Source organism: Oncorhynchus masou, chromosome 23 (genome assembly GCF_036934945.1).
Source record: "Oncorhynchus masou masou isolate Uvic2021 chromosome 23, UVic_Omas_1.1, whole genome shotgun sequence".
Taxonomy (NCBI): domain Eukaryota; kingdom Metazoa; phylum Chordata; class Actinopteri; order Salmoniformes; family Salmonidae; genus Oncorhynchus; species Oncorhynchus masou.
The window spans coordinates 31,245,184-31,267,811 of NC_088234.1; the positions used below are offsets into that span (position 1 = coordinate 31,245,184).

The following is a 22,628-nucleotide window of genomic DNA, read 5'->3' on the forward strand; positions in this document are numbered from 1 at the left end:
TCCGATTTTGCCTTATATGACATATAGGCGCCAATGGTCTTGGGCCTAAACGAGCAAATGTTTCGTGTTGAGTCTATCAGACCACCAAAAGTGTACGCACAGCAGGAATAGAGAATTTTGGATTATTGGTATGCATACTATTAAAATTGTCAACACATTAAAATGAATAGAGGACCCGTACCGGAGAAGCGTCGGCTGGGAACTGTGGGGAGGTGGGCGTTAGGGCTGAGTGTTCCCCGCAGATGGTGGTTTCAGAGCTACGTAGCCATGTCCCATTTCCCAGAGGAAAATAATTACACAAACCTCTGTACTTTCGCTCGCAAGAGTTAATCCTTTGGGACTTTTCCAACCTTTCCACCCTTCATTAAAAGCAAGACTCGGCAAAATGACGTTGCCACGAGCAGCACCGAAGATACTGAGACGAGCAAGATACTGTGTGAGAGCAGTCTTGCATCGGTGCACGTGCACGGGTTCGTTTCACGCGGCTCACAGCGTGTTAGCCACGGCACCAGAACAGCAGAGGAGTTGAGAACCGCACATCAACACTTTTAGTTGTTGCAGAAATTGACCGACTATGCTGTTTAATTTCGGCATCTATGTCATATCACCGTCTACCTTGAAAATGTCAGGAAGGTAAACATGAAAGATGTGTCACCTAACAGTAATGTGCACTAGGGGCTGTGTAAATGGAAAAACTTGGTTGGTGGTGGGTCTCTCACATCAGCAGGCATACTGCTCTTTGTTTGGTTCTCAAAACACAGGGACAATAAAAAGCCTAGTGCCCAGGCCAGAACATGAATCATGTTAGTATGTGTGTTTATGGCTGCAGCTGTGTGTGTGTTTCTAATTAGCAATCTCAGGCTCTGAGACAAAGTCCACGATGTTATGGTTCTGACAAGAAGCCAAACTTGAGAAGGCCCTCCTGTCAATTTGGCAAATATGGAAATATTTCAATTGAAACATTGCAATGCAGTGAACGAGCAATGACATGCGTTCTTCAAAAGTGATTTTGATGATGGGAGTGAAAAATGATAACACAACTTGAATTTTAGGAAGCAGTTTTTCATGAGACGTTGACAATGTATGGTGCAACTCAATGCAAATGTACTCTGTGTACCACTCCTCTCTGATCCCTCTTTAACCTCGGTCCCCGTCTCCCACCAGGCTCTCCCTTCATCCCTCTGGAGGTAGTGCAAACCGGGATGAAAGCACAGGGAAGTGGGTGTGCACTATAGCACTGTATCAGTAGCCCAGGTCTGGCATGTAAATATTACATTTACTTACGCAACACCAGGCCACGCAGACATTGTTATAACGCTGTTAAGTAACGATTTGTCAGAGAAGAATATTGTTGGGTCAAAAATAAATATTACAATATACAACCAGACAGGCACATAAACATTTTTTTTTTTTTACATAAATAAAGCAAAAATAGAAACATTGCCTGCAATGCTGAATCTAGATTAGAAAGTAGCTTGAAGAGCTGTGGACAGGTCGTTATTGTAAAATAACATTTGTTCTCAATGACCTACCTACCTACCTACCTACCAACCAACCAACCAACCAACCAACCGAATCAATAACTGAAGAGAACTAAGCACTATAAACACAGTCTTAAACAGCAGTAACTTCCGCTGTGATAAAGGAACTTGAATGGGGAAGTTCAGGGGTGCAGGGGGCACAACTGGGCACTGACTGAAACCGTCACAGAGCAAAGTTAGCCAAGTTTGCTAATCTTTCCTATTAGCTAAAACGCAAGGTTTTGACTATAACCTAGGCCTATTTTTCCTTTTTCCTATTAGCTTACCACAAGGAAACTACAGATTCACACTTGGTTGATTGTAATCATTTGCTTTAGTAAACATTACAATAAATAGTCTGATGTGGAGGGGCAGATTCTACAAGATTTTCTGTACTCAGTATTCACACGTGAATAATGTAGGCCCTAAGCTGTGAATAATGTAAAAAGTTTCAGAAAAGTTTTAAAAAGCAGACAAATCCCCAAAGTGTGTACCAGAACTGGATGGAGCAGTAAGATAGAGCAGTAAGAGAATATTCAGAACTTCAAGTACTTGTTCCCCTTTCCAGGCTATGTGCCATAATGACACCTGGTACACACAATCACACACTTTGCCTAAACGGAAACCCCTCCAGGCCTCAGCCACTCACATGGCAGAGTGTTCTTTTTGTGTCAAGCGGGAAACAACAGACTAGTACCCAGGCTAACATTCCAGTCCTTGTATTCCTCGTCATATGCCACACACACACACACACGCACACGCACACGCACACGCACACACTACACTCCCAGTGTCATGTTTAGCATATCACACAAGGAGTGGAATGCTAGCATAGATGGACTCGTATCCAGGCTAGGAAAACAAAATATGTGTAGAAAACATGAAATATAGCCCCTAGATAACTTCAAAGTGATGGTTTGGTTTTTCTAAAGCCAGTGTATACTACACACTGAAGGAGGTCAGAATAGCCCTCTCGTACACACAGACCTGTCAATGAAGAGGACAGTGAAGGGGCAGCCATCCTGTCTGTGTGCCAGTGCAAAACCACAACCATTTCTCCACTGTCCAGAGAGAGAAATTCTTCAGATCCTCAGTAAGAGCAGTCTGTTCGCTCTCAGAATCCCAGAGAAACTCCTTAGTATGAAGTAGAGCCTCTCATTCAGTCAAGCCTGAAGACCATAGTTGTATTCAGTAGGATAAAAGAGAAAAGTAAAAACATTTAAGGGATAATGACACCCACAGCTGAGAGGTAACCCTGTGTTCTGTGTCATTCAGAGATCCTACCCACAGCCCACTCTACCACCAACACCATGTAAGAATGAAGGAGTTTGACTGAGAAAAGGGGAGGGGAAAGAGAGAGAATGTATGTGTGTAGACAGAGAAAGTGAGAGTGTGTTAAGTGCAGAAAAAGGATGTGTAACCACACACACACACACACACACACAGAGAGAGAGAGCAGACTAATTTATTGGAGGGAGCAGCAGAGAAAAGTGGTTGGCCCCAGTGCCTACAACACGTGTGTAAACTTGAATAAACCTTGACACAGAGCGCATGCTGTTGTCACCACAGTGTGCTGATCAAACACTGGTTTGGCAAGCTAGTTTGAAAGTAGTGATAGTCATGATAGGAAGGCAACTCAGAGCTGAGGAAACAAGCGGCAGTGCAAGTAGGGGAATTTGTGTTACGCAAAGGTGAAAATAACAAACCACCTGCACTAAAACAGCTCAGCTGTGATCGAGAGGGATGTGAAAACCAGCCGTTAAAACTCTTTGTTGAACTTGAAAACAGCTTCATAAACTTCAAAGTAGGTTATGGTAATTCCGTCAATGGCAATAGTCCCATACATGTATTCACTATTTTGGAGAGATTGGAAACCCAAATTGGTCTACACGGACAAGTTCTGGGCTGGTTTAGATCTTATCTGTCAGAAAAAGATCAGTTTGTCTCGGTGGATGGTTTGTCCTCTGACAAATCAACTGTAAGTTTCGGTGTTCCTCAAAGTTACGTTTTCAGACCTCTATTGTTTTCACTATATATTAATCAAAATAAAATGTTAACTTTCACTGCTACGCGGACGATACACAGCTGTACATTTCATTGAAACATGGTGAAGCCACAAAATTGCCCTCCCTGGAAAACATAAGGAAGTGGATGGCGGCAAATGTTTTACTTTTAAACTCGGACAAAACAGAGATGTTAGTTCTAGGTCCTAAAAAAACAATCTTCTCCAGTTTCAACTGTTCTGCCTGCGGCTATGGAACCCTGACCTGTTCACCGGACGTGCTACCTTGTCCCGTACCTGCTGTTCTCGACTCTCTACCGCATCTGCTGTTTCGAACTCTGAATGGTCCGCAATGAAAAGCCAACTGGCATTTACTCCTGAGGTGCAGACCTGTTGCACCCTCTACAACCACTGTGATTATTATTATTTGACACTGTTGGTCATCTGTGAATGTTTGAACATCTTGGCCACTGTTATAATCTCCACTCGGCTCAACCAGAAGAGGCCGCCACCCCTCATAGCCTGGTTCCTCTCTGGGTTTCTGACTTTCTAGGGAGTTTTTCCTAGTCACCGTGCTTCTACATCTGCATCGCTTGCTGTTTGGGGTTTTGGCTGGGTTTCTGTATAGCACGTTGACATAGGCTGATGTAAAAAGGGCTTTATAAATACATTTGATGGATCTCTGTCGGCGCCAGGTGTGTATGAGTAGTGCGTGACCCTAGGGTGGCAACACAAACATTAAGTAATTTTAATGGGTCTTTCTCCATTCTGATTGTTAAATACTGTTAAATAATTTTCGGTTGAATTGGTAAATTTCTCATTTGCAATCATTTCCAGACTGCCACGTAGAGCGGCACGTTATGGGAAAACAATCTAGGCCTTATTTTCACCAAATGTTACAATTGTGATTTGACTTGCGATTTAGAATAAAACATTTGGGTGAACTGTTGAAATCATGGAAATATAATAATTATTCAAATTCTTTAGTTAGAATATAATGGCGGCCATTTTGAATACGGTGTTGTTTGACATGACAACAAATGAAAATGCCAGGGAGGAGTTATTGTGACAGGGTAGGAACCAAAGTGTTGGTCAGTGTTTCCTAGGGGGCCCTATAATCTTTGGCTACATGTAATGTTCTCTTAGCTACTTCACATAGCTAACATTTTTGCTTAGCGCATTCCTCTTTGATTTAGAAGATACTGTTGCACAAACATGCTGATTTAGGTCTACACCACCACTGGTATTATCACGCTATATAGCTAATAACGTTTGCTCTGACTCAGTACATTCATTAGCTAACTAGTGATTAGCATTAAAAGGCGAGCAAGATTTAGGCCAAACTTGCTGAGAAAAGACAAACTAGCTGTTTGCAAATGTAAGAAACACAAATTAATAGTGTAATTATAGACCACTAGTGGATTTATACTAAGAAGCCAAGTGAAAACAACGTTGTTGCATGTGCTGCATTGACCATGCAGACTGAACGCAAGTGTCTCTTGGTCAAGGAACAACAAATGCGCTCCTTGACTGATTGACATGGGATGGGGCTAGGCATGTGTGGAAAGGGGCATGGAGAGAGAGAGGGAGAGAAAGCAGACTGAAGTAGCGAAGTAAACTATAAAAATGGAGGTATGACATTTAACAAACTGAACATTTAAATACCGGTTTAGAAGGTAAAGTAAAAACCCAAACCAGTCAGCGCAAAAATACTGGTAGATCGTAAAATACGGTATATCGCCCGGTTTTATGGGTTGAACAATGTATTATATGGACTGGAATTATGCACAATACAGTAATACAGTCCAAACTCAAAAAGATTAGCCGACTGAAGATAGTGGAATTAATTTACCCAAGAGTGCATATAGCGAGCAACATCAACAGGCTTTTCTGTTTTACCTACTGTAATGTGCTGTAGCCAATATCATACACTACATGGCCAATAGTATGTGGATAACCATTCAAGGTAGTGAATTTGGCTTTTTCAGCCACACTAGTTGCTGAAAGGTCTATAAAAATCAAGCACACAGCCATGCAATACTGAAGAACTCAGTGATTTTCAACATGGTACTGTCATAGGATGCAACCTTTACAACAAGTCAGTTCGTCAAATATCTGCCCTGCTAGAGATGCCCCGGTCAACTGTAAGTGCTGTTATTGAGTCCATACAGAAATGGTTTGTTGAGATCGGTGTGGAAGAACTTGACTGGCCTGCATAGAGCCCTGACCTCAACCCCATGGAACACTTTTGGTATGAATTGGAACACCGACTGCGAGCCAGGCCTAAACGCCCAACATCAGTGTTGGACCGCACTAATGCTCGAGGCTGAATGGAAGTCCCCGCAGCAATGTTCTAACATCTAGTGGAAAGCCTTCCCAGAAGAGTGCAGGCTGTTATAACAGCAAGGGGGAGGTGGCCTACTCCATATTAATGACCATGATTTTGGAATGGGATGTTTGATGAGCAGTTGTCCACATACTTTTGTAGTGTATATGTACTGGATAACGGCACAATCATTTGGGCTTGGAATCATTCAAATGTCTCTCATAAAGGGCTCATAAAGGGCACCCAAATGCATATGGATGACCAGTACATTCCTCAAATATCCAATTAAAATCTCAGAAACCCTGGTGTGTATATGCACTTTTTGTGTGTCTCTGTGTCAAAAGATGGTATCACAGGATGAGGTGTGAGAAGGTTTGGGTTTTACTAGAGGAAACTACACTGCTCAAAAAAAATAAAGGGAACACTTAAACAATAAAATATAACTCCAAGTCAATCACACTTCTGTGAAATCAAACTGTCCACTTAGGAAGCAACACTGATTGACAATAAATGTAACATGCTGTTGTGCAAATGGAATAGACAACAGGTGGATAGGCATTTATATTTATAGGCATTTACCAAGACACCCCCAATAAAGGAGTGGTTCTGCAGGTGGTGACTACAGACCACTTCTCAGTTCCTATGCTTCCTGGCTGATGTTTTGGTCACTCTTGAATGCTGGCGGTGCTTTCACTCTAGTGGTAGCATGAGATGGAGTCTACAACCCACACAAGTGGCTCAGGTAGTGCAGCTCATCCAGGATTGCACGTCAATGCGAGCTGTGGCAAGAAGGTTTGCTGTGTCTGTCAGCGTAGTGTCCAGAGCATGGAGGCGCTACCAGGAAACAGGCCAGTACATCAGGAGACGTGGAGTAGGCCGCTGGAGGGCAACAACCCAGCAGCAGGACCGCTACCTCCGCCTTTGTGCAAGGAGGAGCAGGAGGAGCACTGCCAGAGCCCTGCAAAATGACCTCCAGCAGGCCACAAATGTGCATGTCTCTGCTCAAACGGTCAGAAACAGACTCCATGAGGGTGGTATGAGGGCCCGACGTCCACAGGTGGGGGTTGTGCTTACAGCCCAACACCGTGCAGGACGTTTGGCATTTGCCAGAGAACACCAAGATTGGCAAATTCGCCACTGGCGCCCTGTGCTCTTCACATATGAAAGCAGGTTCACACTGAGCACGTGACAGAGTCTGGAGACACCGTGGAAAACGTTCTGCTGCCTGCAACATCCTCCAGCATGACCGGTTTGGAGGTGGGTCAGTCATGGTGTGGGGTGGCATTTCTTTGGGGGGCCGCACAGCCCTCCATGTGCTCGCCAGAGGTAGCCTGACTGCCATTCGGTCCCGAGATGAGATCCTCAGACCCCTTGTGAGACCATATGCTGGTGCGGTTGGCCCTGGGTTCCTCCTAATGCTAGACCTCATGTGGCTGGAGTGTGTCAGCAGTTCCTGCAAGAGGAAGGCATTGATGCTATGGACTGGCCCGCTCGTTCCCCAGACCTGAATCCAATTGAGCACATCTGGGACATCATGTCTCGCTCCATCCACCAACTCCACGTTGCACCACAGACTGTCCAGGAGTTGGTGGATGCTATAGTCCAGGTCTGGGAGGAGATCCCTCAGGAGACCATCCGCCACCTCATCAGGAGCATGCCCAGGCATTGTAGGGAGGTCATACAGGCACGTGGAGGCCACACACACTACTGAGCATCATTTTGACTTGTTTTAAGGACATTAAATCAAAGTTGGAGAAGCTTGTAGTGTGGTTTTCCACTTTAATTTTGAGTGTGACTCCAAATCCAGACCTCCATGGGTTGATAAATTTGATTTCCATTGATATTTTGTGTGTGATTTTGCTGTTAGCACATTCAACTATGTAAAGAAAAAAGGAGTTAATAAGACATTTTTCATTCAGATCTAGGATGTTATTTTAGTGTTCCCTTTATTTTTTAGAGCAGTGTATAATTTCCCATCTAAACTCCACGAAGCCAAAACATACACACTCAGACCGTCCAACCCTGTCCAACTTTTTAGAGTACCAGCCGCACAAGGCAAATTGGAGCTTTAACTTGTGTGCATAGCACGTGCCGAAATGGGGTCCCCCCCGCACTGTTTGAGTCTGTTCACAATTATAGAATTGTACCAAATCAAGTCTATAAAAGGTTGGAATACTTTATTGACAGCGTTCCATTCAGGAATGCAGAAGGTACTCTGCTTTTTTGGGGGTTCGGGGTTACTGCTGCTCTGTCTGTTTCCCGCAGTCTCCTCACTCATCATCTGACATAGCTTTACTGACTAGCTGCAATAACAATGGTTTGCAAAATTGCCTGCTAATATTCTTATTGCATAGGACCTATTGTATGCTGACTTTTTTTCATGAGCACATGAGCTTAGACAACCATTATGAATCACACCTGGTTCAGTTCAAGCCTCTGAAAAGGTATTTACAAAACAAATAAAATAGTCGTACTGATAAGTCCAGAACATATCAAATAAATGTTTTGTGGAATTAGCACAGAGATCATTGGAAATAATTATCTATAACATTTTTCTTAGCAAATGCCCCCCAAGTCTCTATAGTAAAGGAACGCTTGTCACCTCTCAAACAGGGCAAATCACTTGGGCTAGCTCACAAGTATTGGTTTATTGACACGGTTCCTAATCAACACTAAAACAAAGACAAATAAAGCTTAAGCAGGCTACCACAAAGGGAATCTGAACGCTGTTCGCTAGAAGAGTCCGGTGTTTCAGTCTATGTGAAAGGTGCCTATTGTATTTCTTTGCAGCGCATACATCATTTCAGATTTTCAAAATTGATCATCTGAAATCTAGTGCAAAGACATTTTAGAAGCAGTGCCTCTATAACCAACACTGGACACTTATTCATTCTTCATCACGCAGTCTTCTAAACCCCCGACTCCGTTTAATGCCAAGATGTTTATATTTATTTTTGATTGATGATTGATTGATATATATATACATAAATGCTTTGTGTAACGTGGATCATAATTACTGTTACAGTCTATCAAGTTGCGTGATCCACGTAATGTTACGTGGAAAATTAAAATGTATACACTCGAACAAATGCGACCAGTTATTTTTCGTATTTGCATTTCATTTCTTTCAAAAGCAAACGCGAGTGAACTGCTGGCACTTTAGAGCCCACTGAATGTCCATCTTATGTTGGCTAACGTTATCTTGAAACAATTGGCCTTTAACTTTCCACAACACTTGGGAGTGGAAAAGGGATTTGTCCATGTGTTTACGTACAGCAGTCGGGGAAACTCAGCATCACAACAAACCGGAGGGGCAGACACCGGATATCTACGTCGAATAATGATGTATTAATCACAATGTCCGTTGACACAAACTCCGTACATGTCTGTGTGTTGCTGCAGCTCGAGAGTCGGGATGTTACTCAGTGGATTTATTTTTTATTAAAATGTTGTAAATATGGGGCATGTGTTTACTGTAATCACTGAATCTTACGTATATCTGCCATGTGTAACTCAAATTTCTTATAAAAACAGTGCACTATGTCAATGGGGGATTTGCATTGAAAATTGGTTTACACACACTGTCAAGATGACATAGTGATTACCTTCACTGTGTAGACAGATTTAATCTTACCGGTTGAAGAAGCTCGCCAGTGGCCCCAGCGTCTTGGGCTTGCCCTCATCCTCTGCCCCCGGACCCATGTGTCTCCGCCGCGGACTCCGCAGACCCCCGCCCATATCACCGCCTGGCGATAACGACAGCGCCACGTCTGAGAAGTGGGCACTGCCGCCATCGTCAGTCTCCATGGTGACGATGGCGCTGGAGTCCGAGGTGACCATGAAGTCCAGGATGTCCTCGTTCGACGCCGACAGCGTGGCAGAGAGCTCCGTGCTCAGACTCGACACGCTGCACACCGAGATGTCGTCGCTGCGGTTCAGGGCTCTGCCTCCCACGCCACTCATCCCCATCGCGATGACTCCCACACCAGCGCTGGACCTGGGGGCGGGGCTGAAGAGGCGCTCCAAGTCGTAGCTGCTGCGGGGGAAGGTGGAGGACTTGCGGAGGCCAGCGCTGTCTCCAGACTGGTCCAGAGAGAGAGTAGCGGGGTGCTGGTCGTGGTGGTTCGACCCCAGGGTAAAGCCACTCTCTCCTGGGTGTGGGTGGGCATGGATGTGCTCAGGGTGGTTGATCTCCAGGGTGGGGATGCCAGAGTCCTGGGAGGCCAGGCTGTTGCAGTCCTGGTCATCATGGCCCCGCTGGGGGCTGCCGTAGTGCTCGGCAGAGGCCTTATAACTGGGCAGGGAGTGCTGGGTGAGGGGGGGCTTGTTGTGCTCATGGTGGTTGTGGAGGTCTGGGCTTAGTTGTGCTGTGGAAATGAGGTCTATGCTGACCATGCCATTCTTCATTATGGTTCCTCCAGCAGCATCTGGAACGAACAAGGAATTAATTGAAACATAGCTGTTATAGGGACGAGAGTCTCCTACTAGTGATTATGTCATATAGTAGAGTGATGGTTGTCTGGATGGCCTCTAAATGGCCAGGTACAAATGTTTTTGCAAAAAGACATTTAAAAATGTTCATATTGTCCTTCAGCGTGGTGTTTTTCAAACAACATTAGCATACAGTTTAATTCATTGGACCAACTTTGGTTTGACTGGTCAGCAGAGCAAGAAAGTCATGCTCCGTAACCTAACTACTGAGGAAAAGTAGGGCTAGGACAGAGATTAGGTTCTCTGCTGACAAATCACTGACTCAGAACCCACCTCCCCATTGGCCAGGCCATCAAATAGCAGTAACAATGGAGCAGAAACATACAGGGAAGTGAAAGAGGATCCGGACAGTAACCAGGCTGAAACTGAAACCCAAAAGCAGCCTGATATCTGAACGGACCTCCTGTACTGTGTTCCTGCCTGGACTGCAATAAATAAGCGAAGACTGTACATCGGAGTCCAGGCTACAAGGGGTCTTATTGTTGAGGTCCAGGAGAGAAGACCCCACGGAGAGAGGTGTCAGACACTCCCCCCCCCATTTCATAATTCAGGGGAATCGGAATTAGAAGATGAGGGATATTACATTAATTGGGAAAAATTGCTTTGAAAGTGCTTTAAAATTTTTGGGGGGATTGACAAGCTTCTAAAAAACTATTTTCTACCGCAGTAAAACTAAAAGTACAGTGTAAAACGGCAGAGTACCGTCAGTGTCATTGTGTGGATCTGAAGGAAACTGTTTAACGTCTCCCGAGCAGAACTGGAAGAGACACTATGCTGCCGCCGGGTGTGTGTGTGCCTGTGTGTGTGTGTGGGGGGGGGGGGTAGATATACTGCCCCTGGCACAATACTTGTCACCAAGTGCTACAAGAAAAAGGGTAAAACATAGTATGAGAAAATAAAGATTATCTGGCAAAAACAATAGGCTACTGGCTGTACATATGATTGAGAACTAAATAAAATTCCTTAATAATAGCAGTTTCCCACTGACTAAACTGACCTAAAGCCCCGGTCAGCTTTAACCTGATCAAGAGTTTGTCATGTGAATCTCAGTTGGACTTGGGCCCAAGAAACAAGGAGCGGGGAGAGACAGAAGAAAGCAGAGTGAGATAGACAGACAGGTTGTCACTGAGCTAATGAAGCACATGCTTCTTTTAATATCTAAACCTCACACCTGGCAGAAAGAAAATGAATCAATGTTGTCATGGCAAGGGATGTTATCACTTATCATGATAATGGTTCGTCTCCCAGCCTGGAATTCACAGAGTCGGACGAGTGGTCAATCATTTTTATAGGAATTAAAATAACATGTTAAGCGTAATCTGTATTTGGTAAGAAGCTGAAATGACACTGCATTTTGTCTTCATCTCCTTATAGTAGTATTTTTGTTAAGATGTCATGCGTATGCCAATTTCTACTCCCGGCCGGTATGTGAATGATTGCCATAGTTTCTGAAAGTAGTACAAGCCTAGTCTGTTTCCTGTGTTTGGTTTGGTGTCACGGGAAGGCATGGACACATTCCACATTGCATAGAGAAGAACACGATCAGCGACTAGGCTACACAAACAAAACAACAATGCTTAAGACAATATAGACTAGATGCTACACTTCCTCTCAGTGATATATTAAGCACCTCTACTAGAGAGAAAGAGAGAGAACAAAATGGTGTAATAAAATGTACCAACGTAAAAGGGATTCCGTGTACGCATAAATACAGACAACGCGACTGAACTGAAGGTGACAATGCTGGACACAGACTGAAGACTGAGTGGAGCTGAATGAGTCTAGGCCTGCTCACTTTTACAAGTGTGAATCCTGCATCACACCACTCAACACACCCTGAACACACATACCTAGTGCAAAATTGCATTGTTCTCATTATTGCTGGAGATGTAATGATTAGAGACGAGAAACTCGTGTTGCGTTACAGTGGTGTGTATTCATGGATGCCAGTGGATATCCCCAAATATTTGACCAATAAAATAATATATACAGTACCAGTCAATGGATTGTAAACAACTACTCATTCAAGGGGTTCTCTTTATTTTTACTATTTTCTACGTTGTAGAATAGTGAAGACATCAAAACTATGAAATAGCACATATGGAATCATGTAGTAACCAAAAGTGGTAATCAAATCAAAATATATTTTACATTTGAGATGCTTCAAAGTAGCCACCCGTTGCCTTGATGACAGCTTTACACACTTGGCATTCTCTCAACCAGCTTCACCTGGAATGCTTTTCCAACAGTCTTGAAGGAGTTCCCACATTTGCTGAGCACTTGTTGGCTGCTTTTCCTTCACTCTGCAGTCCAACTCATCCCAAACCATCTCAATTGGGTTGCGTTCGGGTGATTGTGGAAGCCAGGTCATTTGACGCAGCACTCCATCACTCTCCCTCTTGGTCAAATAGCCCTTACACAGCCTGGAGATGTGTTTGGTCATTGTCCTGTTGAAAAACAAATGATAGTCCCACTAAGCGCAAACCAGAAGGGATGGCGTATCACTGAAGAATGCTGTGGTATTATTTAATTCTAAATAAATAATTGACAGTGTCACCAGCAAAGTACCCCCACACCTTCTACTCCATGCTTCACGGTGGGAACCACACATGTGTAGATCATCTGTTGACCTACTCTGCGTCTCACAAAGATAGTGGTTGGAACCAAAATCTCAAATTCAGACCAAAGGACAGATTTCCCCCAGTCTAATGTCCATTGCTCGTGTTTCTTGGTCCAAGCAAGTCTCTTCTTATTGGTGGCCTTTAGTAGTGGTTTCTTTGCAGCAATTCAACCACGAAGGCCTGATTCACACAGTCTCCTCTGAGATGAGATGTGTCTGTTACTTGAACTCTGGGAAGCATTTATTTGGGCTGCAATTTCTGAGGCTGTTAACTAATGAACTTATCCTCTGCAGCAGAGGTAACTCTGGGTCTTCTTTCCTCATGAGAGCCAGTTTCATCATAGTGCTTGATGGTTTTTGAGACTGCACTTGAATACACTTTCAAAGTTCTTGAAATGTTCCATAGTGACTGACCTTCATGTCTTAAAGTAAAGATGGACTGTCGTGTCTTTTTGCTTATTTGAGCTGTTCTTGCCATAATTTGGACTTGGTCCTTTGCCAAATCGGGCCATTTTCTGTATACCACCCCTACCTTCTCACAACAGAACTGATTGGCTCAAACGCATTTAGATGTAAATAAATTCCACAAATTAACTTTTAACAAGGCACACCTGTTAATTGAAATGCATTCCAGGTGACTTCCTCAAAGCTGGTTAAGAGAATACCAAAAGTGTGTAAAGCTGTCTTCAAGGCAAAGTGTGGCTACTTTCTTGGGTTTCTACATGATTCCATGTGTTATTTCATAGTTCTGATGTCTTCACTATTATTCTACAATGTAGAAACTAGTACAAATAAAATAAAAATCCTGGAATGAGTAGGTGTCCAAACTTTTGACTGGTACTGTATATATAAAATAATGTATCTTCTGTCTCTGTGTTTTTATATTTTCAGTAAATTCGCCAGTGGCTGAATCTCAGTGGATAAATATTCAGAGTGAGGGAAACAGAGCCCCTCTGTCACAATATGTGTAGCCTATGTATCATATGCTGTCTGGACTAAAATAGTATGACATGCTGCTGCCATGGCATTTGATTGATTGATGTCAGCAAGCATTTGGCCTCCCTTGATAAAACAATTATAAAGAAATTGCCAATCAGCGTTGAACGGAGCTTAACTTTGGGTTGTCCTGGTTCAGCAAAACACCCCCAAGGGTGGCTAGTTTGGATTTGGGTTCACACCAATCAAATCACATTTTAAGCAAAATGTAATTTTTGTTTCTCTTCTGCTTGTGTTGATGTCCTGCAGTAGCGAGCATGCTAAATCAGGCCTTTCCGAAGCCATGGATGGAGATGGGGATTTAGCTCGTGGTTTTGACTTAATTCTCTGTACAGGCCAATGATTATGACACCAGTTCTGATCTAACCATTAATGAATGTTGTGAGGGAAACAACGATTGAACGATTGAAGTTCAATAAATAGCCTAGCCCTTTTAGGCTCACATTAACTAGCTAGCTAACTTAGCTGGTTCATTGTGGCCCATGCGATGAAGTTAGGCTACCGAGCTAAAATGCTTGCTAGCTTACGACAACAAAAACTAAAAACGTACAGTATGACAGAGCCATAGACAGTTGGCCAACACAAAAGAGGATGGCATTAGCATTCAACTAGTCTACAAGTCAGGAGAGTTAAAAAAAAATAAAAATAATAATAATAACCACCTCTGCACGCATGCGTGCACACACACACAGAAATCAGTACCATGTACAGTGACATGATATTTAGCAATATTGATTGGGCTAAATTGTTTTCAGTATCTTTAAGTTTGTTTTCAGTGTATTAAACTAAGTGTAGACTTGATTTGATGATGTTTAAAATGTTTAAGTTGAAATGGTGCTGAAAGTGCAGTACTCCTGTTGTCTTTGTGCTGACTTGTGATAACTCTGTGGTTCTTGTTAATAAACTGTTGAAAACATGAACTTGCTTGACCATGTTGCAGGTCATATAACTCTTTGTTACATGAAATATGTTCTTTGTGGAGTTCACCAGACAGATGTTGGTCTCCAGTTGTGATGAAACAAACATGTGTAGTTGAATTTATTTCACCATTGTGTGACTTATTTTTGTTGTCACGGCCTTATTGGATATCACGCTGGCATATGAACGAATGGGTTATAGAGCCAACAACGCAATTAACATAACATCGGTTGTAGTATGGATTCTTTACTGGCTTGGCTTCCTCAGTGATTTTACCCACGCACCACTACTGTTGAGTTAGACTGTCACTAGAGGAAAACACAATTAGGTTCTTCCAACCACAATGTATTAAGTTCAATACATCACCATTGAGTGGCAATCACTATGAATTTCTAATCATTTGCAACTGCACTTTCATTGCCAGTGCATTGTGCCATAGGAAATTATGTCATTATGAATAAATAGGCTACTGATTTGCATATCACCCCACCTGTTGCTCCAGCTCCACTACTAGCCTAAATCAAAATGCCAAAAACGACAGTCTACCTACCACTTCCTCTCCGGTTGTTGGTCCCCTCCGTGGAATATGCCATGTTGATGCTACAGGTGGGCTGTCGACGGGGCAGGTTGCTGTCGGCTCCTCGATCGGACCATGATGATACGTTGCTGCGACTTACTCAACCTCACCTCCGCTCTAAGCATAGCTTGATGTTTGTTTACAGAGGAAAGTGTCTGTTCAGTACGCTTTTAGGACTCATTGACTGACACACACACACACACACACACACACACACACACACACACACACACACACACACACACACGTGTCATTCAGCCGTGATAGGTAAAAGTACGAGCCGTACGAATGTGTCATTTTGGTGGCTTAAAAAGTGCCACAAATGCCAATCATGTCAACTTGGCAAACGACTCGTTCATGCGATTGCCAACGTCTCAAATGATACGCTACGTCAGTTCAAGACGCTTCCGTTTTCCATTATTAAAGCCAATAGTGTTGCTCAAACGTTACAACGGAGCATTAAAGAACTACACAATCTGGATTGGTTTATATTCTAAGAAAAGACACTAGGTAAATTTATCCGGTCTTTGTAATAACATACCTGTCTCGGTGCTTCCGCAGCCATTTTAAAATAAACTTACTGAATTGAGCGCAATGTAATCGAGCCAAGAAAACGACTGCGTCGATGACTTCACCTGTCAGCCGCCAAGGCGTGAATAATCGTCTCATTGTCTCCATCCAATGTCACCATCACTAACATGACAAGTTTCTCAAAGTGGTCAACTTGTCCAGGAACCTTATGGTAAGTTGAACATTATGGTAAATTGAGTCCTTGTTAGAATGTTATACTAGGACGCCAGATGATAATGAAAACAGATGGTGTTCTATGCATTTATATTGTGACACTGAGCTGCTTTTCTGTATTGGACGTAATGCAATGTGGGGTTTTTGATTATTTTCACTAGTCTCCACATATGCAGAATCTAAAGTCAATCACTTTCCTATGACCAAATATTTTTTTTATTTTACCTTTATTTAACCAGGTAGGCTAGTTGAGAACAAGTTCTCATTTGCAACTGCGACCTGGCCAAGATAAAGCATAGCAGTGTGAACAGACAACACAGAGTTACACATGGAGTAAACAATTAACAAGTCAATAACACAATAGAAAAAAAGGGGAGTCTATATACATTGTGTGCAAAAGGCATGAGGAGGTAGGCGAATAATTACAATTTTGCAGATTAACACTGGGGTGATAAATGATCATGTACAGGTAGAGATATTGGTGTGCAAAAGAGCAGAAAAGTAAATAAATAAAAACAGTATGGGGATGAGGTAGGTGAAAATGGGTGGGCTATTTACCAATAGACTATGTACAGCTGCAGCGATCGGATAGCTGCTCAGATAGCAGATGTTTGAAGTTGGTGAGGGAGATAAAAGTCTCCAACTTCAGGGATTTTTGCAATTCGTTCCAGTCACAGGCAGCAGAGTATTGGAACGAAAGGCGGCCAAATGAGGTGTTGGCTTTAGGGATGATCAGTGAGATACACCTGCTGGAGCGCGTGCTACAGATGGGTGTTGCCATCGTGACCAGTGAACTGAGATAAGGAGGAGCTTTACCTAGCATGGACTTGTAGATGACCTGGAGCCAGTGGGTCTGGCGACGAATATGTAGCGAGGGCCAGCCGACTAGAGCATATAAGTCGCAGTGGTGGGTGGTATAAGGTGCTTTAGTGACAAAACGGATGGCACTGTGATAAACTGCATCCAGTTTGCTGAGTAGAGTGTTGGAAGCAATTTTGTAGATGACATCGCCGAAGTCAAGGATCGGTAGGATAGTCAGTTTTACTAGGGTAAGTTTGGCGGCGTGAGTGAAGGAGGCTTTGTTGCGGAATAGAAAGCCGACTCTTGATTTGATTTTTGATTGGAGATGTTTGATATGAGTCTGGAAGGAGAGTTTACAGTCTAGCCAGACACCTAGGTACTTATAGATGTCCACATATTCAAGGTCGGAACCATCCAGGGTGGTGATGCTAGTCGGGAATGCGGGTGCAGGTAGCGATCGGTTGAAAAGCATGCATTTGGTTTTACTAGCGTTTAAGAGCAGTTGGAAGCCACGGAAGGAGTGTTGTAATGTATAAAGTGTATATTTCAGTCCAGCAATTCAAGAGCAAATAAAAGTAGTTGCAATATATTTGACCATAGACAGATGACAAGGCTGTACCAGTTATTAGGACTATTGTATCTGTATGGAGCAGATCGTATCTGCCCTCTGGTTTCAATGTGAAGCCAGGAAGGAGACTAATTTCTGCAGAATACTGCCTTCAGTGTAAATATACACTTTCTCAAGATATCAAATTCTCTATATTGATATTCTCTACAACTATTATGCTCATTAATTATAACACTGAACTAATGGCAAGGCATCCTTAAGTACAGTGAACATGGTGCAAATAAGACATGAACAGAACCTGAGGTGATTTGGTTTATACCTTTATTAGATGTTTTAAAAAAACTCCAATGAAAAAAATAATTTACTCAGGGTGTACATGAAATTAAAACAATACAACCACTTGACACAGTTGGGAGAAGGATGAGGGAGTAAGGTATGGGATGAGCTGGGATGAGAGGGTGTCATCTAGTGGAAATGAAGAGACAAGGAAAACTGGTTTTCAGTGCTGGATATGCTGTTCTTCAGACCACAGTACAATCAAAACTCAATTTGTTAAACCTTTTCAATGTAGTTCCAAATGCACTCTCACTTGATGCATTTTCTCAAACTTTTTTCTTCTCAATATATAAACAAAACCTTACCATGGAAGAACATAAAAAGGAAAATACATGGGAGTTAAGGAAATGCATCTATTTAAGTGCTTTGTGACTCAGTCTCATATCCACACTCACCATTTTTCTATTTTTATTATCACTTCTTTAACCCCCCCTGTACTTATTTTATATAATTAAAATCTGTTTTATTTATTCAACTTAAAGAGATGGTGTGATGTTGGCATGCTGCTTTTATTTGAAAGACACTCCATAACAGTTGGGTCTTTATTTTTTTCAGCTCTCCCGCACTCAAAAATAACTTTTCATGCTAAATTAAGTGAATTTCCTCCACATACGCTTAAATGTTTAAGTTTACATGCGCCAAGATATTGCATATGACCGAGGGCCATGAAAAGGTCATCCTCACATTACTTATGCAATCTCAAATTGCTCGGCCAGCTTCAAAAGTTAGCTCTAAAACTAAGTGCTGTACAATTAACTGTACAAATCTTGGGATTAATAAACACCTGTCAATTTTTTGCTCAAATAAAGTTTCAGTACTAAATTAATGCTTTAATGAAAGTACTGATGCACTGCCACATACTTGTTTTCCACCTACTTTAAAAACAAATGTTTAGTATTTAAGTATTCCTGAGTGACTGACAACTGTCTAATAAAATAAAGAATTGAAAGCAGCCAGAAATTTTCTGAGCAGTCTTTCATTCACGTTTCGATCGGTTTAACACAAGTGAAGAACATACTTTATTGTAAGGGGCAGGCACTGAGGCCCTGGCAAATTGAAACAGTTTGCTATTGACTTTGCCAAACCAACTCAAGATACTACTGTCCATTAAGAGGTCTATGAATAGTAAAAATCTAGGATCAATGACAGTGCTCACACTGTGCCTTGTGACAGTGCATTTAAACCCGTTTGTGCACATGTTGTTGGCAGACATATTTTGGACTGCGCAACAAATGCATCACAAGAGTACATGGGGGCATGGTAACAAACATTTGTTGCCTGTGCTTCAATTCCTAAGTCTTCTGAGGGCGAAAATATTCACCCAGTTCTTGCCCCCCCAAAAATGGTATATGGACTAATATTTTGTAAGGGAAGGAGGGAAACAAAAACCTGAAATAACCCCCTGCAGGGATATAAAGATATGCACAATGCATTTAGTCTAAAGATGTGATTTAATAGTCAATGCACAGGCCACAAAAACAATCAATCCAACATCTTAGGGCCTCAAATTAAACTTAGTTTGTGCACTTGCACTTAGAGGGTTTGGGGCACAAATATATTTTGCATTTCTCTTGGTAAAGATCTAGCACACAATGTCATTTTGAACCAATGTCTGTACGTGTTCAATGCAGACACATGTACGCACACATAAAAAAGTGAGACATTTTTGTATACTGGCTACTGTATACCAAAAATGAAAGTAAAACACCCCTCTAAATAAAAATGTAATATTTTCGTACTTCGGTGGAATGATGTAATTTTTGGTTGATCACCTTTTCCTCTGTTTTATATTACACTTTTCAGTTAAGTAGTGTCAGCATACATTTTTTTTTATTGCCTTTAATATCCTGCTTCTGCTGTAGACCTTACAGTCCAATAAGCATAGTGATACTATATTCTTGTAATACAGTCTGTATTTGTTGCCACCTGATAACAATATTTAAATCAAATACCTGTAACTATTTACTTGAATTGTTATTACAGGCCAGTTAACTTACTAGTTAAAATAAAAACTTACTAGTTCTTAAAATAAAAGCCAAGCCCACATAAAGTGAGAACCATCAGCAGTCAATTATTTTGCTTTTCTTTTTTTCTCTCCAAAATATCCTTCCACTCTGCCGCAACAAACAAAACTACAGGATCTACAGATCACGGCCACAATATCGATATTGCAACAGTAATTCATAGCACCAATTGTTTGTACTATGGAGTTGATTTTGATTGCACCAAATCGGTGCCTCTGTAGAGGATGACTGTAATTAAATATTTTTGCAAAGAGCCATTACTCCCCAAATTGAACTCAAACATGTTTTTTTTTTCTTGTTGCATTGAACATCAGTTTTGAAATATATTTCTTTTTTTGGAAGTTTTGTACTTTTTTTTGCCTCACAAACCATACTATCTACACATCTACTACTAAGGTTCTGAAAAACGGACAACCACCCTTCTAAATCATACTAATTTAGAGCAACTTTGCACACTTCTGGGGGGGGGGGAATCTTTGATACAGATTTTTCAGAGGAAAGATGCACACATTCTTTCTCTTTCCACATTCAGAAAGGCACCCATGCTACCAAAATAAACTATTATTGCACAACTCAAAAATCGCCACATTCTTCCTTCACTTTCTGAATGATAGGGGTAGAGAAAGAAAAGAGGATGCTATCGCGGTGCTTTCATACAACGTTATGAAGAGCGACATCACAGTCAATTCATGGAAATTGTAGTAGTTACACTAGTAAAGAAGGAATGAGACTAGTAAGGACAGGCACAACCATTTGGACACCACAACTACCAGTATCCTAGTTTAAATGCAAAAAGAAAGCTGGAAAAACCGATGGAAGGAAAAACAAGATAGTCCCTTATGTCTAACTGTGACTAATGAAGATTATTAATGTCTGGAAAAATCAACTAAAGCAAATCTATGTATGCATGTATTCAGATATTGCATCACAAAGACATGTAGAACTTTTTTTTTTTTGTCATATTTTCACTCTTTTGTTGTGGTTGTTGATTACATACGATTCAAGTTAGTAAATGAAAATCAGCAGGGTTGGGGTGTGGTGAGGGGTTCCTCTGTCCAGAAGCCTTTGGTTTCCCGGTCCTGAGGTCTCCCCTATATCTGCTAGTAGAGGTGCAGTCAAACGAGAAGAGGTTATATCCTCCACAGAGCTAGTTATCAGATGTTGCTGCTCCCTGCAGGAATAAAGACATTGGGTGAGAAAGATGGCCTCCAGTACAGTGAGCTTGTGCACAGGGTATTTGTTAATTTAGCCTCAGCAAAAAAACAGAAACATTTTGTATTTGATCACTGGATTAAAATGTGTTAACTGGAACATGTTTCAAGATTGTGTCGGGGGGGGGGGGGGGGGTAGAGAGCGCTGGTGTTGGCCTGGCTGACAGGTATGTCTATTCTAAAGCACTCTGAACAGCTGACACCTATAGGAATGAATATGCTGGCTGTGAATGCTGATGACTTGCAACTAAAATACACATTTTAATATTTGTAATTCAGTTTAAACTAAGTAGTTGCATATAAAATGACCGATTCATGACCCATCTGCATCTGTCAGGACAAAAAAAAAAAATCTAAAGCTTCCAAATTTAAAGCAATAAAAATGAAGTTATCCCAGCCATAGGCCCAAGATATATTTACCCTAACTCTGATTGATCATACCTGTACACTGAGATCCGGGGAAAGGGGGGGAACAGAGTGTGTTCTGCCACCAGCACTCATCTTGCTGGCTGCCAGTTCCTCCCTGTCCACTAATATTTAATAGAGGGAACTAAAAAGAAGAAATGCAAGGTATTAGTCTAACGCAGGGGAAACTGTTTCATTGTAAAAATTTAAAGTCTCTTCTGATCCAACCCACCTAGACATTCTTATAAGATTCTTACCTCATGCAAATCTTCAATGAAGTCATAGGTTTTCCCATATGTGGGACACTGACCAGCCGCTGCACATTTGCAGGCTTCCTTCTCTCTGCAAGATTCTTCCTTCTGAATCTGATTGACTGGGACGTCCATCCGTTCACTTGCCATCAATGTTGCTGCTCCTGCTGCGGCTGCCATTTCGCAGTCTAAGCAAATCTCTTGCTCAGCGATTGGCAGAAGGGTGCTAGAGCCCTCCTGAGAATCCAGTGAGGTCTGGGCACTCTTCTCCATGCCAGACTTCTTCAATCTGGGCAGGAACTTACCAGATTCCAGTTCTGACTTCCCGTAGCAGGGGCCCTCGTTTTCTGCATCCTCCTCTAGCGGTTTGAGGTCTGCCTGAGGGTCATCGAAGACATCTGGCAGGGCCAGGAATGGAACACTCTTCTCCTCTTCTTTCTCAGAATCAGCCTCCGACTCACTCCCTCCACCGGGCGACAGCTCTGAGGCGGATATGGGTCGGAAGTGAGTCCTGGGGGAGATGCGGATGGCCCTGTACTGGGTGGTCTGGTTGATGCCGTATAGCCGTGGGTGGAAAGCGTCGTTCTCAGAGTCCGAGCACAATATAGACTTGGGCTTGAACCCCGGGCTGAACGAACCCATGTCCTCAGGTTCGAAGGAGCATTCTACGTGGAGGACTTGAGAGAACTGATTGTTCAGATCGAAGGACGCAAACGGGTTGTCGAGTCCTGGCTCCTCGCCTTGGAAGCCTGCACAGGATCCGAGTAAATCTTCATGGAAGATTAAAGAAAATCCCTTATTCAAACCTTCCCCACCTCCTTTAGTAGCCTGGTCGCTT

The 22,628-nt window shown here is 42.4% G+C and overlaps 1 protein-coding gene and 1 pseudogene across 1 annotated transcript in view; both read right to left on the reverse strand.

Annotated features, from left to right (window-relative positions):
* Nucleotides 1-15,984, reverse strand: part of LOC135510741 (TBC1 domain family member 14-like) — a 57,886-nt pseudogene extending 41,902 nt beyond the window's left edge.
* A 1,883-nt stretch (nt 15,985-17,867) lies between these two features.
* LOC135510742 (uncharacterized protein KIAA0232-like) overlaps nt 17,868-22,628 on the reverse strand; it is a 36,788-nt gene continuing 32,027 nt past the window's right edge. The window contains 3 exon segments of the mRNA XM_064931909.1: nt 17,868-21,094; nt 21,576-21,684; nt 21,797-22,627. Of these exon segments, the coding sequence (XP_064787981.1) occupies nt 21,078-21,094; nt 21,576-21,684; nt 21,797-22,627 (957 nt within the window). The 3' untranslated portion in view covers nt 17,868-21,077.